Source organism: Chlorocebus sabaeus, chromosome 5, assembly GCF_047675955.1.
Source record: "Chlorocebus sabaeus isolate Y175 chromosome 5, mChlSab1.0.hap1, whole genome shotgun sequence".
NCBI classification, from domain to species: Eukaryota; Metazoa; Chordata; class Mammalia; order Primates; family Cercopithecidae; genus Chlorocebus; species Chlorocebus sabaeus.
The window spans coordinates 19,748,170-19,763,888 of NC_132908.1; the positions used below are offsets into that span (position 1 = coordinate 19,748,170).

Consider the following 15,719-nt stretch of genomic DNA (forward strand, 5'->3'; position numbering starts at 1 on the left):
TCCTTGGGAAGTTTTTGTTTCCTTTAAAGCAGTTCCAGAAATGTTTCTGCTCTAGCAGGAAAGCCCTCGTTCTTAGAGCCCGGCTGGGAAGCTTTGATATGCAAATACTGGCCATTAGAAACTGGGTCTACCCAAACATGGTGATTCCCGCCATATTCTTGTTGCTCTTGCCCCCACATGTGCCTGGCAACATGGCCACCCCCACGTATTCCCCACCTGTGTAGAACATCTTGGGGATCTGCATTTTCATATTAAAAGGCTAGGGTGGGTGGGACAGTTTTTTCTCGGGCTACATGAATGACATGCTTGGTCAAACTGAGAGGTGAGCGTGCTGGCAGCCCTCACTCACTCTCAGCACCTCCTCGGCCCCAGCGCCCACTCTGGCTGCACTTGAGGAGCCCTTCAGCACACTGCTGCACTGTGGGAGCCCCTCTCTGGACTGGCCAAGGCTGGAGCCGGCTCCCTATGCTTGTGGGGAGGTATGGAGGGAGAGGCCTGGGCGGGAACCGGGGCTGCGCAAGGCGCTCACAGGCCAGTGTGAGTTCCAGGTGGGTGTGGGCTCAGAGGGCCCCGCACTCAGAGCAGTTGGCCAGCGCTGCTGGCCCCAGGCAGTAAGGGGCTTAGCACCTGGGCCAGCAGCTGCAGAGGATGCGCTGGGTCCCACAGCAGTGCCTGCCCTCCCGTGCCATGCCATGCCATGTGGCTCTCGAATTCTCCCCTGGCCTCAGCCACCTACCCTTGGGGCAGGGCTCTGGACCTGCAGCCCACCAAGCCCGAACCACCCCCAGCCTGCCCTGGCCCACCATGGGCTCCTCCTGCAAGGCCTGAGCCTCCCCAACGGGTGCCGCCCCCTGCTCCGTGGTACCCAGTCCCATCTACTGCCCAAGGGCCAAAGAGTACGGGGAGTACGGGCACGTGACGTGGGACTGGTGGGCAGCTCCACCTGCGGCCCCTGCGTGGGATCCACTAGGCAAAGCCAGCTGGGCTCCTGAGTCGGGTGGGAATTTGGAGAACTTTTATGTCTAGCTAAAGGATTGTAAATGCACCAATCAGCACTCTGTGTCTAGCTTAAGGTTTGTAAATGCACCAATCAGTGCTCTCTATCTAGCTAATCTAGTAGGGACTTGGAGAACTTTTGTGTCTAGCTAAAGAATTGTAAATGCACCAATCAGCACTCTGTGTCTAGCTCAGGGATTGTAAACACACCAATTAACACTGTCAAAATGGACCAATCAGCAGGATGTGGGTGGGGTCAGATAAGGGAATAAAAGCAGGCTGCCAGAGCCAGCAGTGGCAACCTGATTGGGTCGCATGTCACACTGTGGAAGCTTTGTTATTTCGTTCTTTGCAATAAATCTTGCTGCTGCTCACTCTTTGGGTCCACACTGCCTTTTTGAGCTGTAACACTCACAGCAAAAGTCTGTAGCCTTCACTCCTGAAGCCAGCAAGACCATGAACCCACCAGAAGGAATAAACTCTGAACATGTCCGAGCAGTGTCAGAAGGAACAAACTCCAGACACCCCATCTTTAAGAACTGTAACACTCACGGTGAGGGTCCACAGCTTCATTTTTGAAGTCAGTGAGACCAAGAACCCACCAATTCCAGACACAAAACCAATACCCTGAGCCCTATGCAAATCAGACACCACCTCCTCCAGCCTCCTCATATAAACACCCACTTTTCCACCACACATGGAGTTTTCTCTTTGTTGGAATACCCCCTCCCTCTGTCTCTGTACAGGAGAGCTGTTTTCTTCTTTCCTTCTTTCTTGCCTATTACACTTTTCACTTCTTAAAACCACTCCTATCGGCGCAAGACCAAGAACCCTGCTGTTCCTCCCGTCATCTGAGCCGTATCAGTTGCAGAGCTCCACAAGCACAGGCTTCCTGCCTCATTCCCTTAACCTTTAACTGTCAAAAGGAAATCCCCTGAATTAATTCAGGATTGGCTTATATACTCCTTCAAGGATAAATCTTTCATGTGAGGAAGACTTGAGCCTCACATGAATTGAGTATTTCATGTGAGGAAATACTGTGTGATGTGAGGAAGACTCACCTGAAAACATTGGAGTTTGTGAACCCTGACCTAGAATGAAATTTTGATTAATTAAGAGACTAGAGAGGAGTAATTGTGGCAGAATAAAAAATAAGATGAGATTACTGTTTTAGAAACTCAAAAAGTCCTGTTTTAAGAAGAATATGTTGCGAAGAGTCATGTAGGGTAAGGATAAGAAAAGAAGAAAGTAGATTTGGCAATTAGAAAGCCAAGAGACTTCCCCTTCTCAGCTACATAACAAACACTGTGAATAATACTTTGACAAAAATAATGAACTGAGAAGAAAATATGGAATTGGCATAGACCAGCAATAAAGTGAAAGCCAGTGTCCTTGGAAGTAAGCAAGCATTAGTTTTTTAAACATAAAACAAAATGAGTTTTCAAAGTTATGCAAAATATTAAGACAGACTACAATTTACCAGAGGGTTTATTTGTTTTTGGCTTTATAAGTACATGGGTATAATTGCAAATTAAGTTTGTGTTTATATTTTAGCTTATACATTGAGGATTATATTTATTTCTTCAAATTTTCTAATTGACAGATAAGGTTGGATGTATTAATAGTGTACAAAATGCTTTGAAATATTGTCTATGTAGATTGTAGAATAGATAAATCTAGCTAATTAGCATATGCATGACCTCAAATATGTATCATTTTTGTTGTGAGAGCACTTACCCAATTAGCTATAGTCCCCATGCTATGCAATAGAGCTCTTGAACTCATTGCTATTATTAAACTGAATTTGTGTATCTTTTGCTCAACAACTCCCCCTCTGGTAATCGCCGTTCTACTCTCTACTTCTATGAGATCTGCTTCTTTGGGATTCCATATATGAGTGAGATTGTGCAGTATTGTCTTTCTGTGCCTGGCTTATTCACTTAACATAATGTCCTCCAGGTTCACTTACGTTGTCACCACAGAACAGGGTTTCCTTCTCATTATGGATGAATGGTATTCTGTTGTGTATATATACCACATTTTCTTTATGCATTCATCCATTGATGAACACAGGTTGATTCCACTGTGAATAGCACTGCAATAAACATGGGCATGCAGCTATCACTTTGACATACTGATTTCGTTTCCTTTAGCTGTATATCCATCATGGGATTGCTGGATCTTATGATAGTTCTATTTTTAATTATTTTAGCAACCTCTATACTGTTTTCCCTAATGCCTTTACTAATTTACATTCCCACCAACTGTGCAAAGGTTTTTTTTCCCACATCCTGGTCAACACTTACCATTTGATAATAGCCATTCTAAAAAGAGTGAGATCATATCGCATTGTGGTTTTGATTTGCATTTCCCTGATGATGAGTAATGTTGAGCATTTTTTTCATATACCTGTTGGCCATTTCTATGTCTTCTTTTGAGAAATGTCTGTTCAGGATTTTTGCCCATTTGTAATTAAGTTGCTTTTCATGCAACTGAGTTGTTTGACTTTGCAAGCATTTTCTCCTATTCTGCAGTTTATCTCTTCATTATCATTTCATTTATTTAGCAGAAGCTTTTTAGCTTAATATAATCCCATCTATTTCTGCTTTCGTTGTCTGTCATGTCTAAAAAAATCATTGCTTAGACTAATGCCATGGAGCTTTTCCCCTGTTTTCTTCTGGAAGTTTCACAGTTTCTGTCTAGAGTATTTATGGCTTTCTATATCTAAGAACATATCTATATCTAAGAACACATGCCTTTTCTTTCTTTTTCTTGTCTAATTGCTCTGGCTAGGACTTCTAGTGCAGTGCTGAATGTAAATGGTGAGAGTGGACATCTTTGTCTTATTTTAAAGCTTAGAGGAAAAGCTTTCAGTTTGTTTTCCCCATTGAGTATGATTTTAGCCCTGGGTTTGTCATATATGGCCTTCATTCTGCTGAGGTATATTCCCTCTATACCTAAGTTGTTGAGAGATTTTTATCATTAAAGAGTGTTGAATTTTCCAAATGCTTTTTTTGTATCTACTGAAATAATCATATGGTTTTTGTCTTTCATTCTGTTAATGTGATGTATCACATTTATTGATTTGCATATGCTGAACCATCTGTGCATCCCTGGAATGAGTCCCACTTGATCATGGTGAATGATCCTTTTAATGTGCTGCTGAATTTGGTTTTCTGTTATGTTGTTGAGGATTTTTGCATTTATGTTCATCAGGGATATTGGCTTGTAGTTTTTTATGTGTTGTTGTGTCCTTGTCTGGTTTTAATATTAGGGTAATATTGGCCTTATGAGTTTGGAAGTATTCTTGCCTCTTAAATTTTTTGGAAGAGTTTGAGAACAATTGGAAGTCATCCTTAAATCTTTGATAGAATTTAGCACTAAAGTCACTAGGTCCTAGGTTTTTCTTTGGTAGGAGACTTTTTATTACTTATTCAATCTACTGACTCATTATTGGTCTGTTTAGATAGTGTGCTTTTTCATAATTCCGTCTTTGTAGGTTGCATGTGTCAAAGAATACATACATTTTTCTATGTTATCAAATTTTTAAGGTATAATTGTTTATTATAGTGTCTCCTGATCCTTTGTATTAATGTGGTATCAAATATGTTTCCTTTTTCATTTATAATTTTATTTATTTCAATTTTCTCTCTTTTTTCTTAGTCTAGCTAGAGATTTTTCAGTTTTCTTAATCTTTTCAGAAAACCGACTTTTACTTCTGTGATTTTTTTCCTGAGTGTTCCTCACAACGTATAAAAATAAGAGATTTGGCTGGGCGTGGTGCCTCATGCCTGTAATCCCAGCACTTTGGGAGGTTGAGGCTGGTGGATCATGAGGTCAGGAGATTGAGACCATCCTGGCCAATATGGTGAAACCCCGTCTCTACTAAAAATACAAAAAATTTAATAATAATAATCAGCCTGGCATGGTGGCACACACCTGTAGTCCCAGCTACTCAGGAGGCTGAGGCAGGAGAATCGCTTGAACACGGGAGGTGAAGTTTGCAGTGAGCTGAGATCATACCACTGCATTCCAGCCTGAGCAACAGAGTGAGACTCCATCTCAAAAAATAAACAAATAAATAAATAAATGACTAAGGTCAACAGATGCAGTCAATAACTTCAAATAAAAGCCACTTTTAATGCTAGCTTATAAAGCTGGGGTAGGAAAAAGATGATGCAACAAGATTCTCCAGTGATTGTTCCCCTACAGAACCATCAATTTGAATAACTATTCACACACATGCACACAAAAAATACCTTCAGAAGAACTAAAGAAATCAGATGAGAGATCATAGTACCTTATTGTAGCACAATAATAAGAAAAAAATATTGAGGATGGTAGGAAGGACAGTTTTTTATTATCCATGTCACCCCTCTCTGAAGCTCAGAAAGCACAGGTGGAGAAAGATAACATTAGCTTGAGGGAAAGATGGAGAAATAAAAGGATGGCTTTGTCTTAAACCTTAATAGCGTGTCTGCTACAGTAAAACCCAGCACTGGGCAGACCTCCCCGTCCTTAAATCTAAGTCAGTACCTGCAAATTGGGCAAACCTGCATCAGCACTAGGTAAGAACCCCTAGTCCCTGAAAGGTGGATTCGATCTCCAGTCTGCATCAACACCAGCCAACCAAGTGATCTTGGGCTCTGGATAGTTCTCAGTGGCAGGCAGTCCTCAGTGTCCATCACCTTCAGTCATGCCCCAGAGCTACATCAGCCTTAGCAGCCATGATATTCCAGCCTGGCACTGTGTTGACCATGGTGGTCCGGGCTTAGAGTGCCTTCTAGTTTTTCAGTGGCTTCAGCAATCTCAGGCTTAGGGACTACCCTAGGTGGCCTGCCCAGAATCTCTGTACAGAATTACTGTTGAAGCGTGTTCCTAGATGAAGCCAGTCAGGGAAGACTAGAATAATTGCTTCTTCAAATGTGCAGACCTGCAACAACAAGGGTCATGAATAATCCAGCAAGCATGACATCACCAAATAGACAAAATAAAATGCCAATGACTGACCCTGAAGAAGGTGATATATGAACTGCCTGACAAAGAATTCACAATAATGGTTTTAAGGAAGCTCAGCAAACCCCCAAAAAATACAAAATACAGAGAAACAGTCCAAAGAAATGAGAAAAACAATAACCAGAACTAGGAATTTAATAGAGATATGGAAATAATTTTTGAAAAGAAATCCTGGACTTAAAAATATAGTAGAGAGCATCAACAGTATAATTGGTCAAGCAAAAGAAAGTCTGTGAACTTAAAGATAGGTTTTTTTTTTTTTTTTTTTTTTTTTTGAGACGGAGTCTCGCTCTGCTGCCCAGGCTGGAGTGCAGTGGCCGGATCTCAGCTCACTGCAAGCTCCGCCTCCTGGGTTCACGCCATTCTCCTGCCTCAGCCTCCCAAGTAGCTGGGACTACAGGCGCCCGCCACCTCGCCCGGCTAGTTTTTTGTATTTTTTTTAGTAGAGACAGGGTTTCACCGGGTTAGCCAAGATGGTCTCGATCTCCTGACCTCGTGATCCGCCCGTCTCGGCCTCCCAAAGTGCTGGGATTACAGGCTTGAGCCACCGCGCCCGGCCTAAAGATAGGTTTTTGAGAATATATAGTCAGAGGAGGAAAAAGAAGAAAAGGGAATGAAGAGAACTTATGGAATTTATGGAAAGCATTAAAGAGCAAATGTTTAAGTAATGTGGTAAAAAAAAAAAAAAAGTGAAGAGAAAGACAAAGGAGTAGAAAGTGTATTTAAAGAAATAAGAGCAGAACACTTTCCAAACCCGGAGAAAAATATAAATATCCAAGTATAGGAAGGTCAAAGGTGTCTAACCAAATTGAATCCAACTGAGGCTACTAGAGATCAATTTAAAAGACTGAAGAAAGAAAATAAAAAGAAGCAAGACCTTATGAGCAAGTACTAGCAGAAACCACAAACTATAGAATCAAACCTGCATATATTTCAGATTTATAATTTTTTAGAATAGAATATAAACATGTATGTTTAAAATATCTAAACAGAGTCACAGAAATATGAGGAAATAATATAATACACAAGTATTGGGATCCTTTTAGATTTGAAAAGATCTAAATAGAATCTTGAGAAATGAGAAAGAATTATAATTTAAATTAAGAATCAATAGATATTATAGACAGTTGGCATGAGAATTAGTGATAAATGGAAAAACATTTCATGCTCATGGGTTGGAAGGATCAATATCATAACAATGGCCATACTGCCCAAAACAATCTACAGATTCAACACTATTTCTATCAAACCACCAATGACATTCTTCTCAGAATTAGAAAAACTATTCTAAAACTCATATGGAACCAAAAAAGAGCCTGATTAGCCAAAGCAATCCTAAACAAAAAGAACAAAGATGGGGAGGCATCACACTACCTGACTTCAAACTCTATTATAAAGCTATAGCAATCAAAACAGCATGGTATTGGTACAAAGACAGACACATGGACCAATGGAACAGAATAATAAAAATAAAGCCACACACTTAAAATGATCTGATCTTTGGGAAGACCAACAAAAACAAGCAATGGGGAAACTCTTCCTTATTTAATAAATGATGCTGGGATAACTAGCTAGCCATATGCAGAAAATTGAAACTAGACCCCTACATTTCACCAGGTACAAATATTAAATAGATCAAAGGTTTAAATGTAAGACCTCAAACTACGAAAATCCTAGAAGACAAGATAGGAAAATCTCTTCTTGACATTGGCCTTGGCGAAGAATTTTCAGTTAAGTCCCCAAAAGCAATTGCAACAAAAACAAAAATTGACAAGTGGGATCTAATTAAACTAAACAGCTTATGCACAGTAAAGGAAAATATCAACAGACAACCTACAAAGTGGGAGAAGATACTCACAAACTGTGCATCTGACGAAGGCCTAATATCCAGAATCTATTGGGAACTTAAGCAAATTAAGAAGAAAATAATAATAATAGCCCATTTAAAAAGGGCAAAGAACATGAACAGAAACTTCTTCAAAAGAAGACATTAGAAGCAGCTAACATATTTTTAAAAATATTCAGTATCACTAATCATCAGAGAAATGCAAATCAAGACCACAATGTGACACCATCTCAAACCAGTCATAATGACTATTATCAAATGATCAAAAAGCAGCAGCTAGTGATTTCATAGAAAAAAAGGGAATACTGTTAGTGGGAATATAAATTAATGCAGTCATTACAGAAAGCAATGTGGCGATTTATCAAAGAACTTAAAATGGAACTACTATTCAATTCAGCAAGTCCATTACTAGGTATATACCCAAAGGAAAAGAAATGATTCTACCAAAAAGACACATGCACTCGTATGTTCGTTGCAGTACTATTCACAATAGCAAAGACATGGAATCAACTAGGTGCCCATCAGTGGTAGACCGGATATAAAGAAAATGTACATATACACCATGGAATACTACACAGCCATGAAAAAAAGAATAAAATCATGTTCTTTGCAGCAACATGGATGCAGTTGGAGGCCATAACTCTAAGCAAATTAACACAGGAAGAGAAAATCAAATACTACATGTTCTCATTTATAAGTGAGAGCTCAACATTGAGCATAAATGGACATAAACAGAACAATAGATACTGTAGACTACCAGAGTGGGGAGGGAGTGAAGGGGGCATGGGTTGAAAAACTACCTATGCTGTACTGTGCTCACTGCCTGGGTGACAAGATCCATACCCTAAACCTCAGCATCACACAATATTCCCGGGTAACAGACCTGTACAGGTACCCCCTGTATCTAAAATAAAAGCTAAAATTGTTAAAAATTCTTCAGAAATAATTGCAACAACTGATAACAAAAGAAATATACTTAATGTATCCCATGAGATTTAAAAAAAATGGAAAATATGAAAGAATGTTAAAAGTCATGGAAGATAGACATTCCAATGTACAGTCAAAAAGAGTTCAGAAAGAAATAATAGAAGACAAGGGGTTCGTGTTTGGCTGAGAATTTCCAGAATTATTCAAAGAAAAATCTTCAGTTTCAGAAGCTCACTGAATTGTTTTAAATTCTCACCTGGACACATCATTGTGAAATTTCAGAACACCAAGGCTGAAGAGATCTTTGAGGCAACCAGAGATAAAACTTAAATAGGCAGGTTAAAATATCCTGTGTAACCACTGAAGGAATATTTTTAAAGTATAACTTCTGAAACACATAAATACTAGCAATACAGAAGAAAAGAAAACTAAGTCACATCCAAAAGATGGGCGAAGGGAGAAAAATTGAAATAGAAAAGAATACATGCCAAAGCAATATGATGATAGTAATTAACCCAAATATATCATTAGCAAAATTAAATAGCAACAAAATATGCTCATTAAATAAACAAGATTGCATTCTGGATTCTCCCTGACCCCAAATTCTAGCTTCATGCATTTTACAGGAGGCATAGTTAAAAAAATAAAGACACAGAATGTGCAAGAATGGCAAAGGTTATAACAGGAAAAATACAAAAATAAAACAGTAGTGACTGAAAATAACCATTTTCATATCTAATTTTTGCCACTTGTATTTTTTAACCAATCTTACAAGAGGTTTATCAATCTTGTTAGTCTTTTCAAAAAATAAGCTTTTAACTTTGTTGATTTTTTATTGCATTTTTTAAAATCTATTAAGAGAAAAAATATTTTTAACATTAAAAATTACTAGAGATAAAGAGGTTTACAACATGATAGCAGATTCAATTGAGCATGAAGTTATAAGAATTCCAAATTTTCACTTATATACTGATATAATGTAGACATATATATAGTCTAAATAACCAGTCGGAATAATAGGCAGACACACAACATTACAGAAGGAGAGTTGAACATACCTCTCTTGTAACTGATGGATAAAGCAGTGGGGAAAATCAATGAATGTTATATATTGAACAGTACAGTTAATAAACTTGCATTAATGAACATACATAGAACATAGATTCCCAAACCATGTTTTCAAACACATAAGTCTCAGAAACTGACCCAGATGATACATCATGAAAATTAATATGTAATGATGTATTTACTGACCATTAGGCAATTAAATTAAAAGTGAGTAACAAAATGATAACTGGAAAAAGAACACAAAATTGAGAATTTTAAAACACATTTTAATAGTTAATGGGCCAAAGAGAGAATCATAACAGAAGTTAGAAAATATTTAGAACTGAAGAGAAATTTAAATACTCTGAAGCAAATGAGTTATTGGAGGAAATTTTATACCTTTAACTGCTAATATTAAAAAGCCTGAAACTTAACTAACAAACTATCCAATTTAAATAGTTAGAAAAATAACAGCCTAACAAATTCAAAGAAAGTGTAAAGAATGAACAAATAAAAGTAAAATTTAACCAAACAGAAAATGGGGCCGGGCATGGTCGCTCACGCCTATAATCCCAGCAATTTGGGAGGCCGAGGCAGGTGGATCACCTGATGTCAAGAGTTCAAGACCAGCCTGGCCAACTTGGCAAAACCCCGTCTCTACTAAACAATACAAAATTAGCCAGGCGTGGTTGCAGGTGCCTGTAATCCCAGCTACTCGGGAGGCTGAGACAGGGAGAATTACTTATATATATTTATATAGCTGTTATATAAATATATATTTGTATATGTATTTGTATAGCTGTTATAACATTGAAATCTAAGAAGATATGACAACTTTAGGGCAACAAATGTGAAAAATTTAAACAAATTGTTACATTTCTAAAAACACTTCACTAAATTTGATTTAGAAGAATTAGAAAATTTAATTTGTACTTAAGTATTCAAGTAATTAAATTAATAGTTAAAATTATTTCTACAAAGAAAACACAAGGCCTAGATGGCTTTACTACTGAGTTCTATATATTCTTCCAGTTAGCACATAAAAACATAAGATGCTACTTCTTAACTCCTCCTATGAGATGAGCAAAAGCCCCATGCCATAACCTAGCAAAATCATCACAAACTATTCTCATTCATGAATATAGATTCAAAAAATTCTGAACAAAATATTAGCAAATTGAATCTAGGAAGTTTACTTTTATATCAAAATATCAACAAAATTCCCATTTTAAGGGATTAATGAGGAAACCTAAAAATCTTAATAAATACAAATAAATCATTGATACATAGTAAAAAAAAAAATTTAGTAAAGAAGGATTAAGAGGAAGAAAAGTTGCTGAGCTTTATAATGGACATATGCATGTACAGAAACCTATAGCAAATATAGTATTCAGTACTGGCTCTTCAAAAGCATTTCCTTTAAAAATGGGGAACTAGATGAGGATGACAGCTATTGCCACTTCTGTTAAACATTATACATCAGTCTTAATTCCATTCTGTAATATAGAAAAGTTATTAAAGTGTGTATAGACTGAAAATAAACTACCATTAGTCAAAAATGCTATAAAATCTGAGGAAGTGTTACCAAAGTATAAGAACAGATGTGCCAAGGCAAGCCAAAGAAGTATTAAATATGGTCCTCCCTAGAATTCTTTAGAGAGGATTTATAGAGTATTTCCATAATGATGTAAAGTTCTATTGGACAGTGCTAGTCTATAGGGTTAGCCCTTGATATTTTTTGCATCTGTACAAAAAGCCAGTATCCAGAATTATTCATTCTGTGTCAATTATTTTTCTCTATATCAAGTTAAGATCGACTTGCCATAATTTTAGCACTTGAGGGTTCACGTCTTGGCCATCTCTCCCTGCTCAAAGTGTTTTATGATAACTTTTTGTTTAGACCTGTCTTTTGTCCTCTTCCCAAATGTGTGAATTCATTATCAAAATTCTACACTGGAAATGCCTAAATTAAACATGTTTATATCCCCAGGAACTTAGTCTCTAATTACTTATATGCACTTCGTTCTTTGGAAAGACATTAATTAACTTATCAGCTTGTTTCTTTGAAATTTTCTTGAATGCTCAAATGTTTCAGAATTTGCCCTATCCATTCTCTACTGTTGAATTCTGGCCTCTATCTCCTGGCTGTACTTTACTCCCTTAATCAATTCATGTTAGAAGTGTTGAAAAATAGCCACTAGTGACTTCCTGACCCTATCAAGTGCCAGGAAGACTTATATGGATACCCACTTCACCAAAAATACTTCAGAATTCTATAATCGTCAGCACAAACTGTGTCACTGATGGCAGTGGCCACTCCAGACAGCCACTGGAATGTTCTTCAAAGATAATCGTCTGGTTTTCAATTTTCTGAGCTTGATTTGATCATCACTGGAGGATTTGTTGTCCTGGGGATAGTTGCTTTCCTGTAATATAACCTAATCTTATCTTTTCAGAAAAGCTAACCAACATCTCAAACACCACCAGAACCGTCGTACGTAATTCATTGCTGCTCTTTCCCAATTACAACCTTGCAAAGTGCGTTAGTCAGTATACAACTATCTACGACGTGAAGATATTGTGCACCACCTTAAAGAAGCATCCTGTCTACCTAAATTGTAGCAAAGAAAGTAAGTACCTCAGGGTCCCTAAGTCTAGCAAGTTAGCTTCAGGTTCATGCTGTAAAACATGTGGGGAATCTGTCCTTCCTTCATCGGAGAGCGTCAGGACACATGTTTGGTACATAAGTCCTTTTACAAGGCTGGAAAAAACCTCCTTAAATATAATAAAGCCTCAGTCTGGGTGCGGTGGTTCACACCTGTAATCCCAGCACTTTGGGAGGTCAAGGTGGGCAGATCACCTGAGGTCAGGAGTTCGAGAGCAGCCTGGCCAACATAGAGAAACCCCGTCTCTACTAAAAATACAAATATTAGCCGGGCATGATGGTGCGCACCTGTAATCTCAGCTACTCAGGAGGCTGAGGCAGGAGAATCTCTTGAACCCAGGAGGCAGAGGTTGCAGTGAGCCAAGATCGTGCCACTGCACTCCATCCTGGGCGACAGAGCCAGACTCCATCTCAAAAAACCAAAACAAATAAATATAATAAAGCCTCAAAAGCAAATCCAGGGTAAGTTTAAAGTGGTCATCAGATGTACAATAAGAAGTACTAATAATCAACCATGTACTAACTTTACCTGCGTTATTGTGGTCTTCACAACAATCTCAAGTTACCTGTTTTTATACTCATTTGAGGAAAATGATTGTGTGTCGTACAGCTCTTATGGTCCAGACTGGGATTCAAAGTTTTTATTCTTCCACTGCATAATGCATACCCATAAGGAAGGATTTGTTCTGTCTTCACCGTTTTTATTTAATACTGTTTAGTGGTTACTAGTTTAAAAGTGTTGCAACTATGTTGCTCATTTTATTCCTATGTATCTTTTGATGCTATTATAAATGATATGACTTTTTGAAATGTCATTTTTGTTTGTTGCTGATATAGAGAAATACAGTTGAAAAAGTTCATTTTCTGTATATTATTGAACTTGTAAAATTATTTTAATAATTTAGGTGTATATTTTTTGTTTTAATGGATGTATTCAAAGCAGCCGCTAATAACGTATTCATTTTCCAATCCATGTACACTTATTTTTTGTTCTTGACTCCCTGCTTTGTCAAAGACACATAGTTCAAATTTAATCAAATTGGTCATCATAGACCTTCAGTTTCATTTCAATTTATAAGATAACATTATAATATTTTACTATCAAGAATGATGCTTTCTATGGAAACCCTTTATCAGAATCAAGAAGTTTCTTTCTATTCTGTTTAGTTTATTTAATTATGAATACATGTTCAATCTTAACAGATGTTTTTTACTGCTTCTGTTGAACTTTTCTTCTTTGTTCTCTTGAATTACATATTTATTCCATTGAACTACATGGTGAATTATACAAGCTGAATTTGCAATGGTACATGATAACAAATCAAGTAATAAATTAGGTAAAGCAAGCATTATTGTGATATATTAAATGTTATATATTGTGGATTAAGTTCACTAATATTAATTAAGGATTCTTGTGTCTATATCTATTAAAAAGATTAACCTAAAATTATTGGGAATTTTTAGTGAAATACTTACCAACATTTGGTATAAAAATTAAACAGGATGAGCATGGTGGCTCATGCCTGTAATTTCAACACTTTGGGAGACCAAGGCAGGTGGATCACCTGAGGTCAGGAGTTTGAGTCCAGCCTGGCCAACATGGTGAAATCCTGTCTCTACTAAAAATACAAAAATTAGCTGGGCGTCGTGTTGCACGCCTGTAATCCCAGCTACTTGGGAAGCTGAGGCACAACTATCGCTTGAATGTGGAAGGCAGAGGTTGCAGTGAGCCGAGATCATCCCACTGCACTCCAGCCTGGGCAACAGAGTGAGACTCCATCTCAAAAAAATAAATAAATAAACTTTATAAAATAAAAAATAAAGTAATAAGTGCTTCCTATTTTTTATTTGCTCAAAGATTTTGTGTATCTACCAACGTATCTTCTTAAATGTTTCGTGTTATTTCCTCTTAAATAGGGTGTAATTCATATGTGAAGTTAATTATGCATGGAGATTGTCCTTTGGGGAGGTTTTTAATTGTTCACATTTCTAAATGAGAATTATTTTGGTATCTTATTAATAATCTGGGTGAGGAGTTGTTAGTTGAGTTTTTACAGGACCATTTCACTCCATCTAAATTTTCCAGTTTATTGGAATACATTTATTCACAATACCTTATGGTCTTTTTAACATCTGTAGGATTAATAATGATGTCTCTATTTTCATTTCTGTCTAATTTTTGCCACTTGTGTTTTTTTAAACAGTCTTAAAAGAAGTTTATCAACTTGTTAGTCTTCAAAAAATAAGTTTTCAATTTTGTTGATTTTTTATTGCATTTTAAAAAATTTATTTTCTACATTATTTTCTTCTTCTACATTCTAAATTTGGGGGATTAATTCTCTAACATCACAAGATGAGCCCTTAGATTGTTTATTGTCACTCTGCATTCTTTTTGTGACTAGAATGTATGTTAGTGTGCTTGGAGGGATTGGCATTTTTTCTACTTACATGCTCTAAGCTTCTAACATCTGTGATTTGATGTCTCATTACTTTTGGAAGATTGTCATTCTTGGGAAGACAAAATTTCTGGGAAAAGTCAGGACAATTTGGAAAATAGAATTGTCCCTTGGAGACTTGAGACGTAGAAAGAAGGAAACATATAGCATAAGCTAAGGGTCCTGAAGAACCAAAAGGCTATCAGGAAATCAGAAAACTGTATCCACACTACCACCACCACCCCATCACACCCTCCCCAGTAAAAAGACATTTACATGTAAAGAAACTATATTTCACTCTACCAACAGAAATAGCTGTCATAAACCAAGCAACCATGTCATCTTCTCAAACCATTATCACCATTTCATAGAATTACTATTTTTGATGGTCCATGAGAATTCACAGTTCACACCAGAAAGAGGTAGGACACATTTATACAAAGTATGAAAGGAGGACAAAAAGGAATAAAAACAGTGCACATGACAAAATAACCTTTAAAAAACACAAAGGCAACATACTTACGAATACACCTATGGTGGGGGCAGAAAATGTGTCAAAATGTTAGCAATGTTGATACTATGCAGAGGGAACAGTGTTTATTTTATTACTATTATTTCGATTTCACTTTATGTTTGAGAATTTTAGAAATAATATAAGGAGAAAATGGTCTTCAGACAACTATATGAGAGTACGATACTGTTTTTATAAAGCTCAAATTTAGAAATTAAAATATTGGTAGTGCATACATGTAAAGATCAACTTGTATGTAATTAACACAGGAAATCA

The 15,719-nt window shown here is 37.1% G+C and overlaps 1 protein-coding gene across 1 annotated transcript in view; it reads left to right on the forward strand.

Moving 5' to 3' along the window:
- LOC103229510 (phospholipid-transporting ATPase ABCA3) overlaps positions 1-15,719 on the forward strand; it is an 80,958-nt gene that overhangs the window by 31,194 nt on the left and 34,045 nt on the right. Inside the window, exon 8 of the mRNA XM_073015711.1 lies at positions 12,289-12,462. Within this exon, the coding sequence (XP_072871812.1) occupies positions 12,289-12,462 (174 nt within the window). The remainder of the gene's footprint in view (positions 1-12,288; positions 12,463-15,719) is intronic.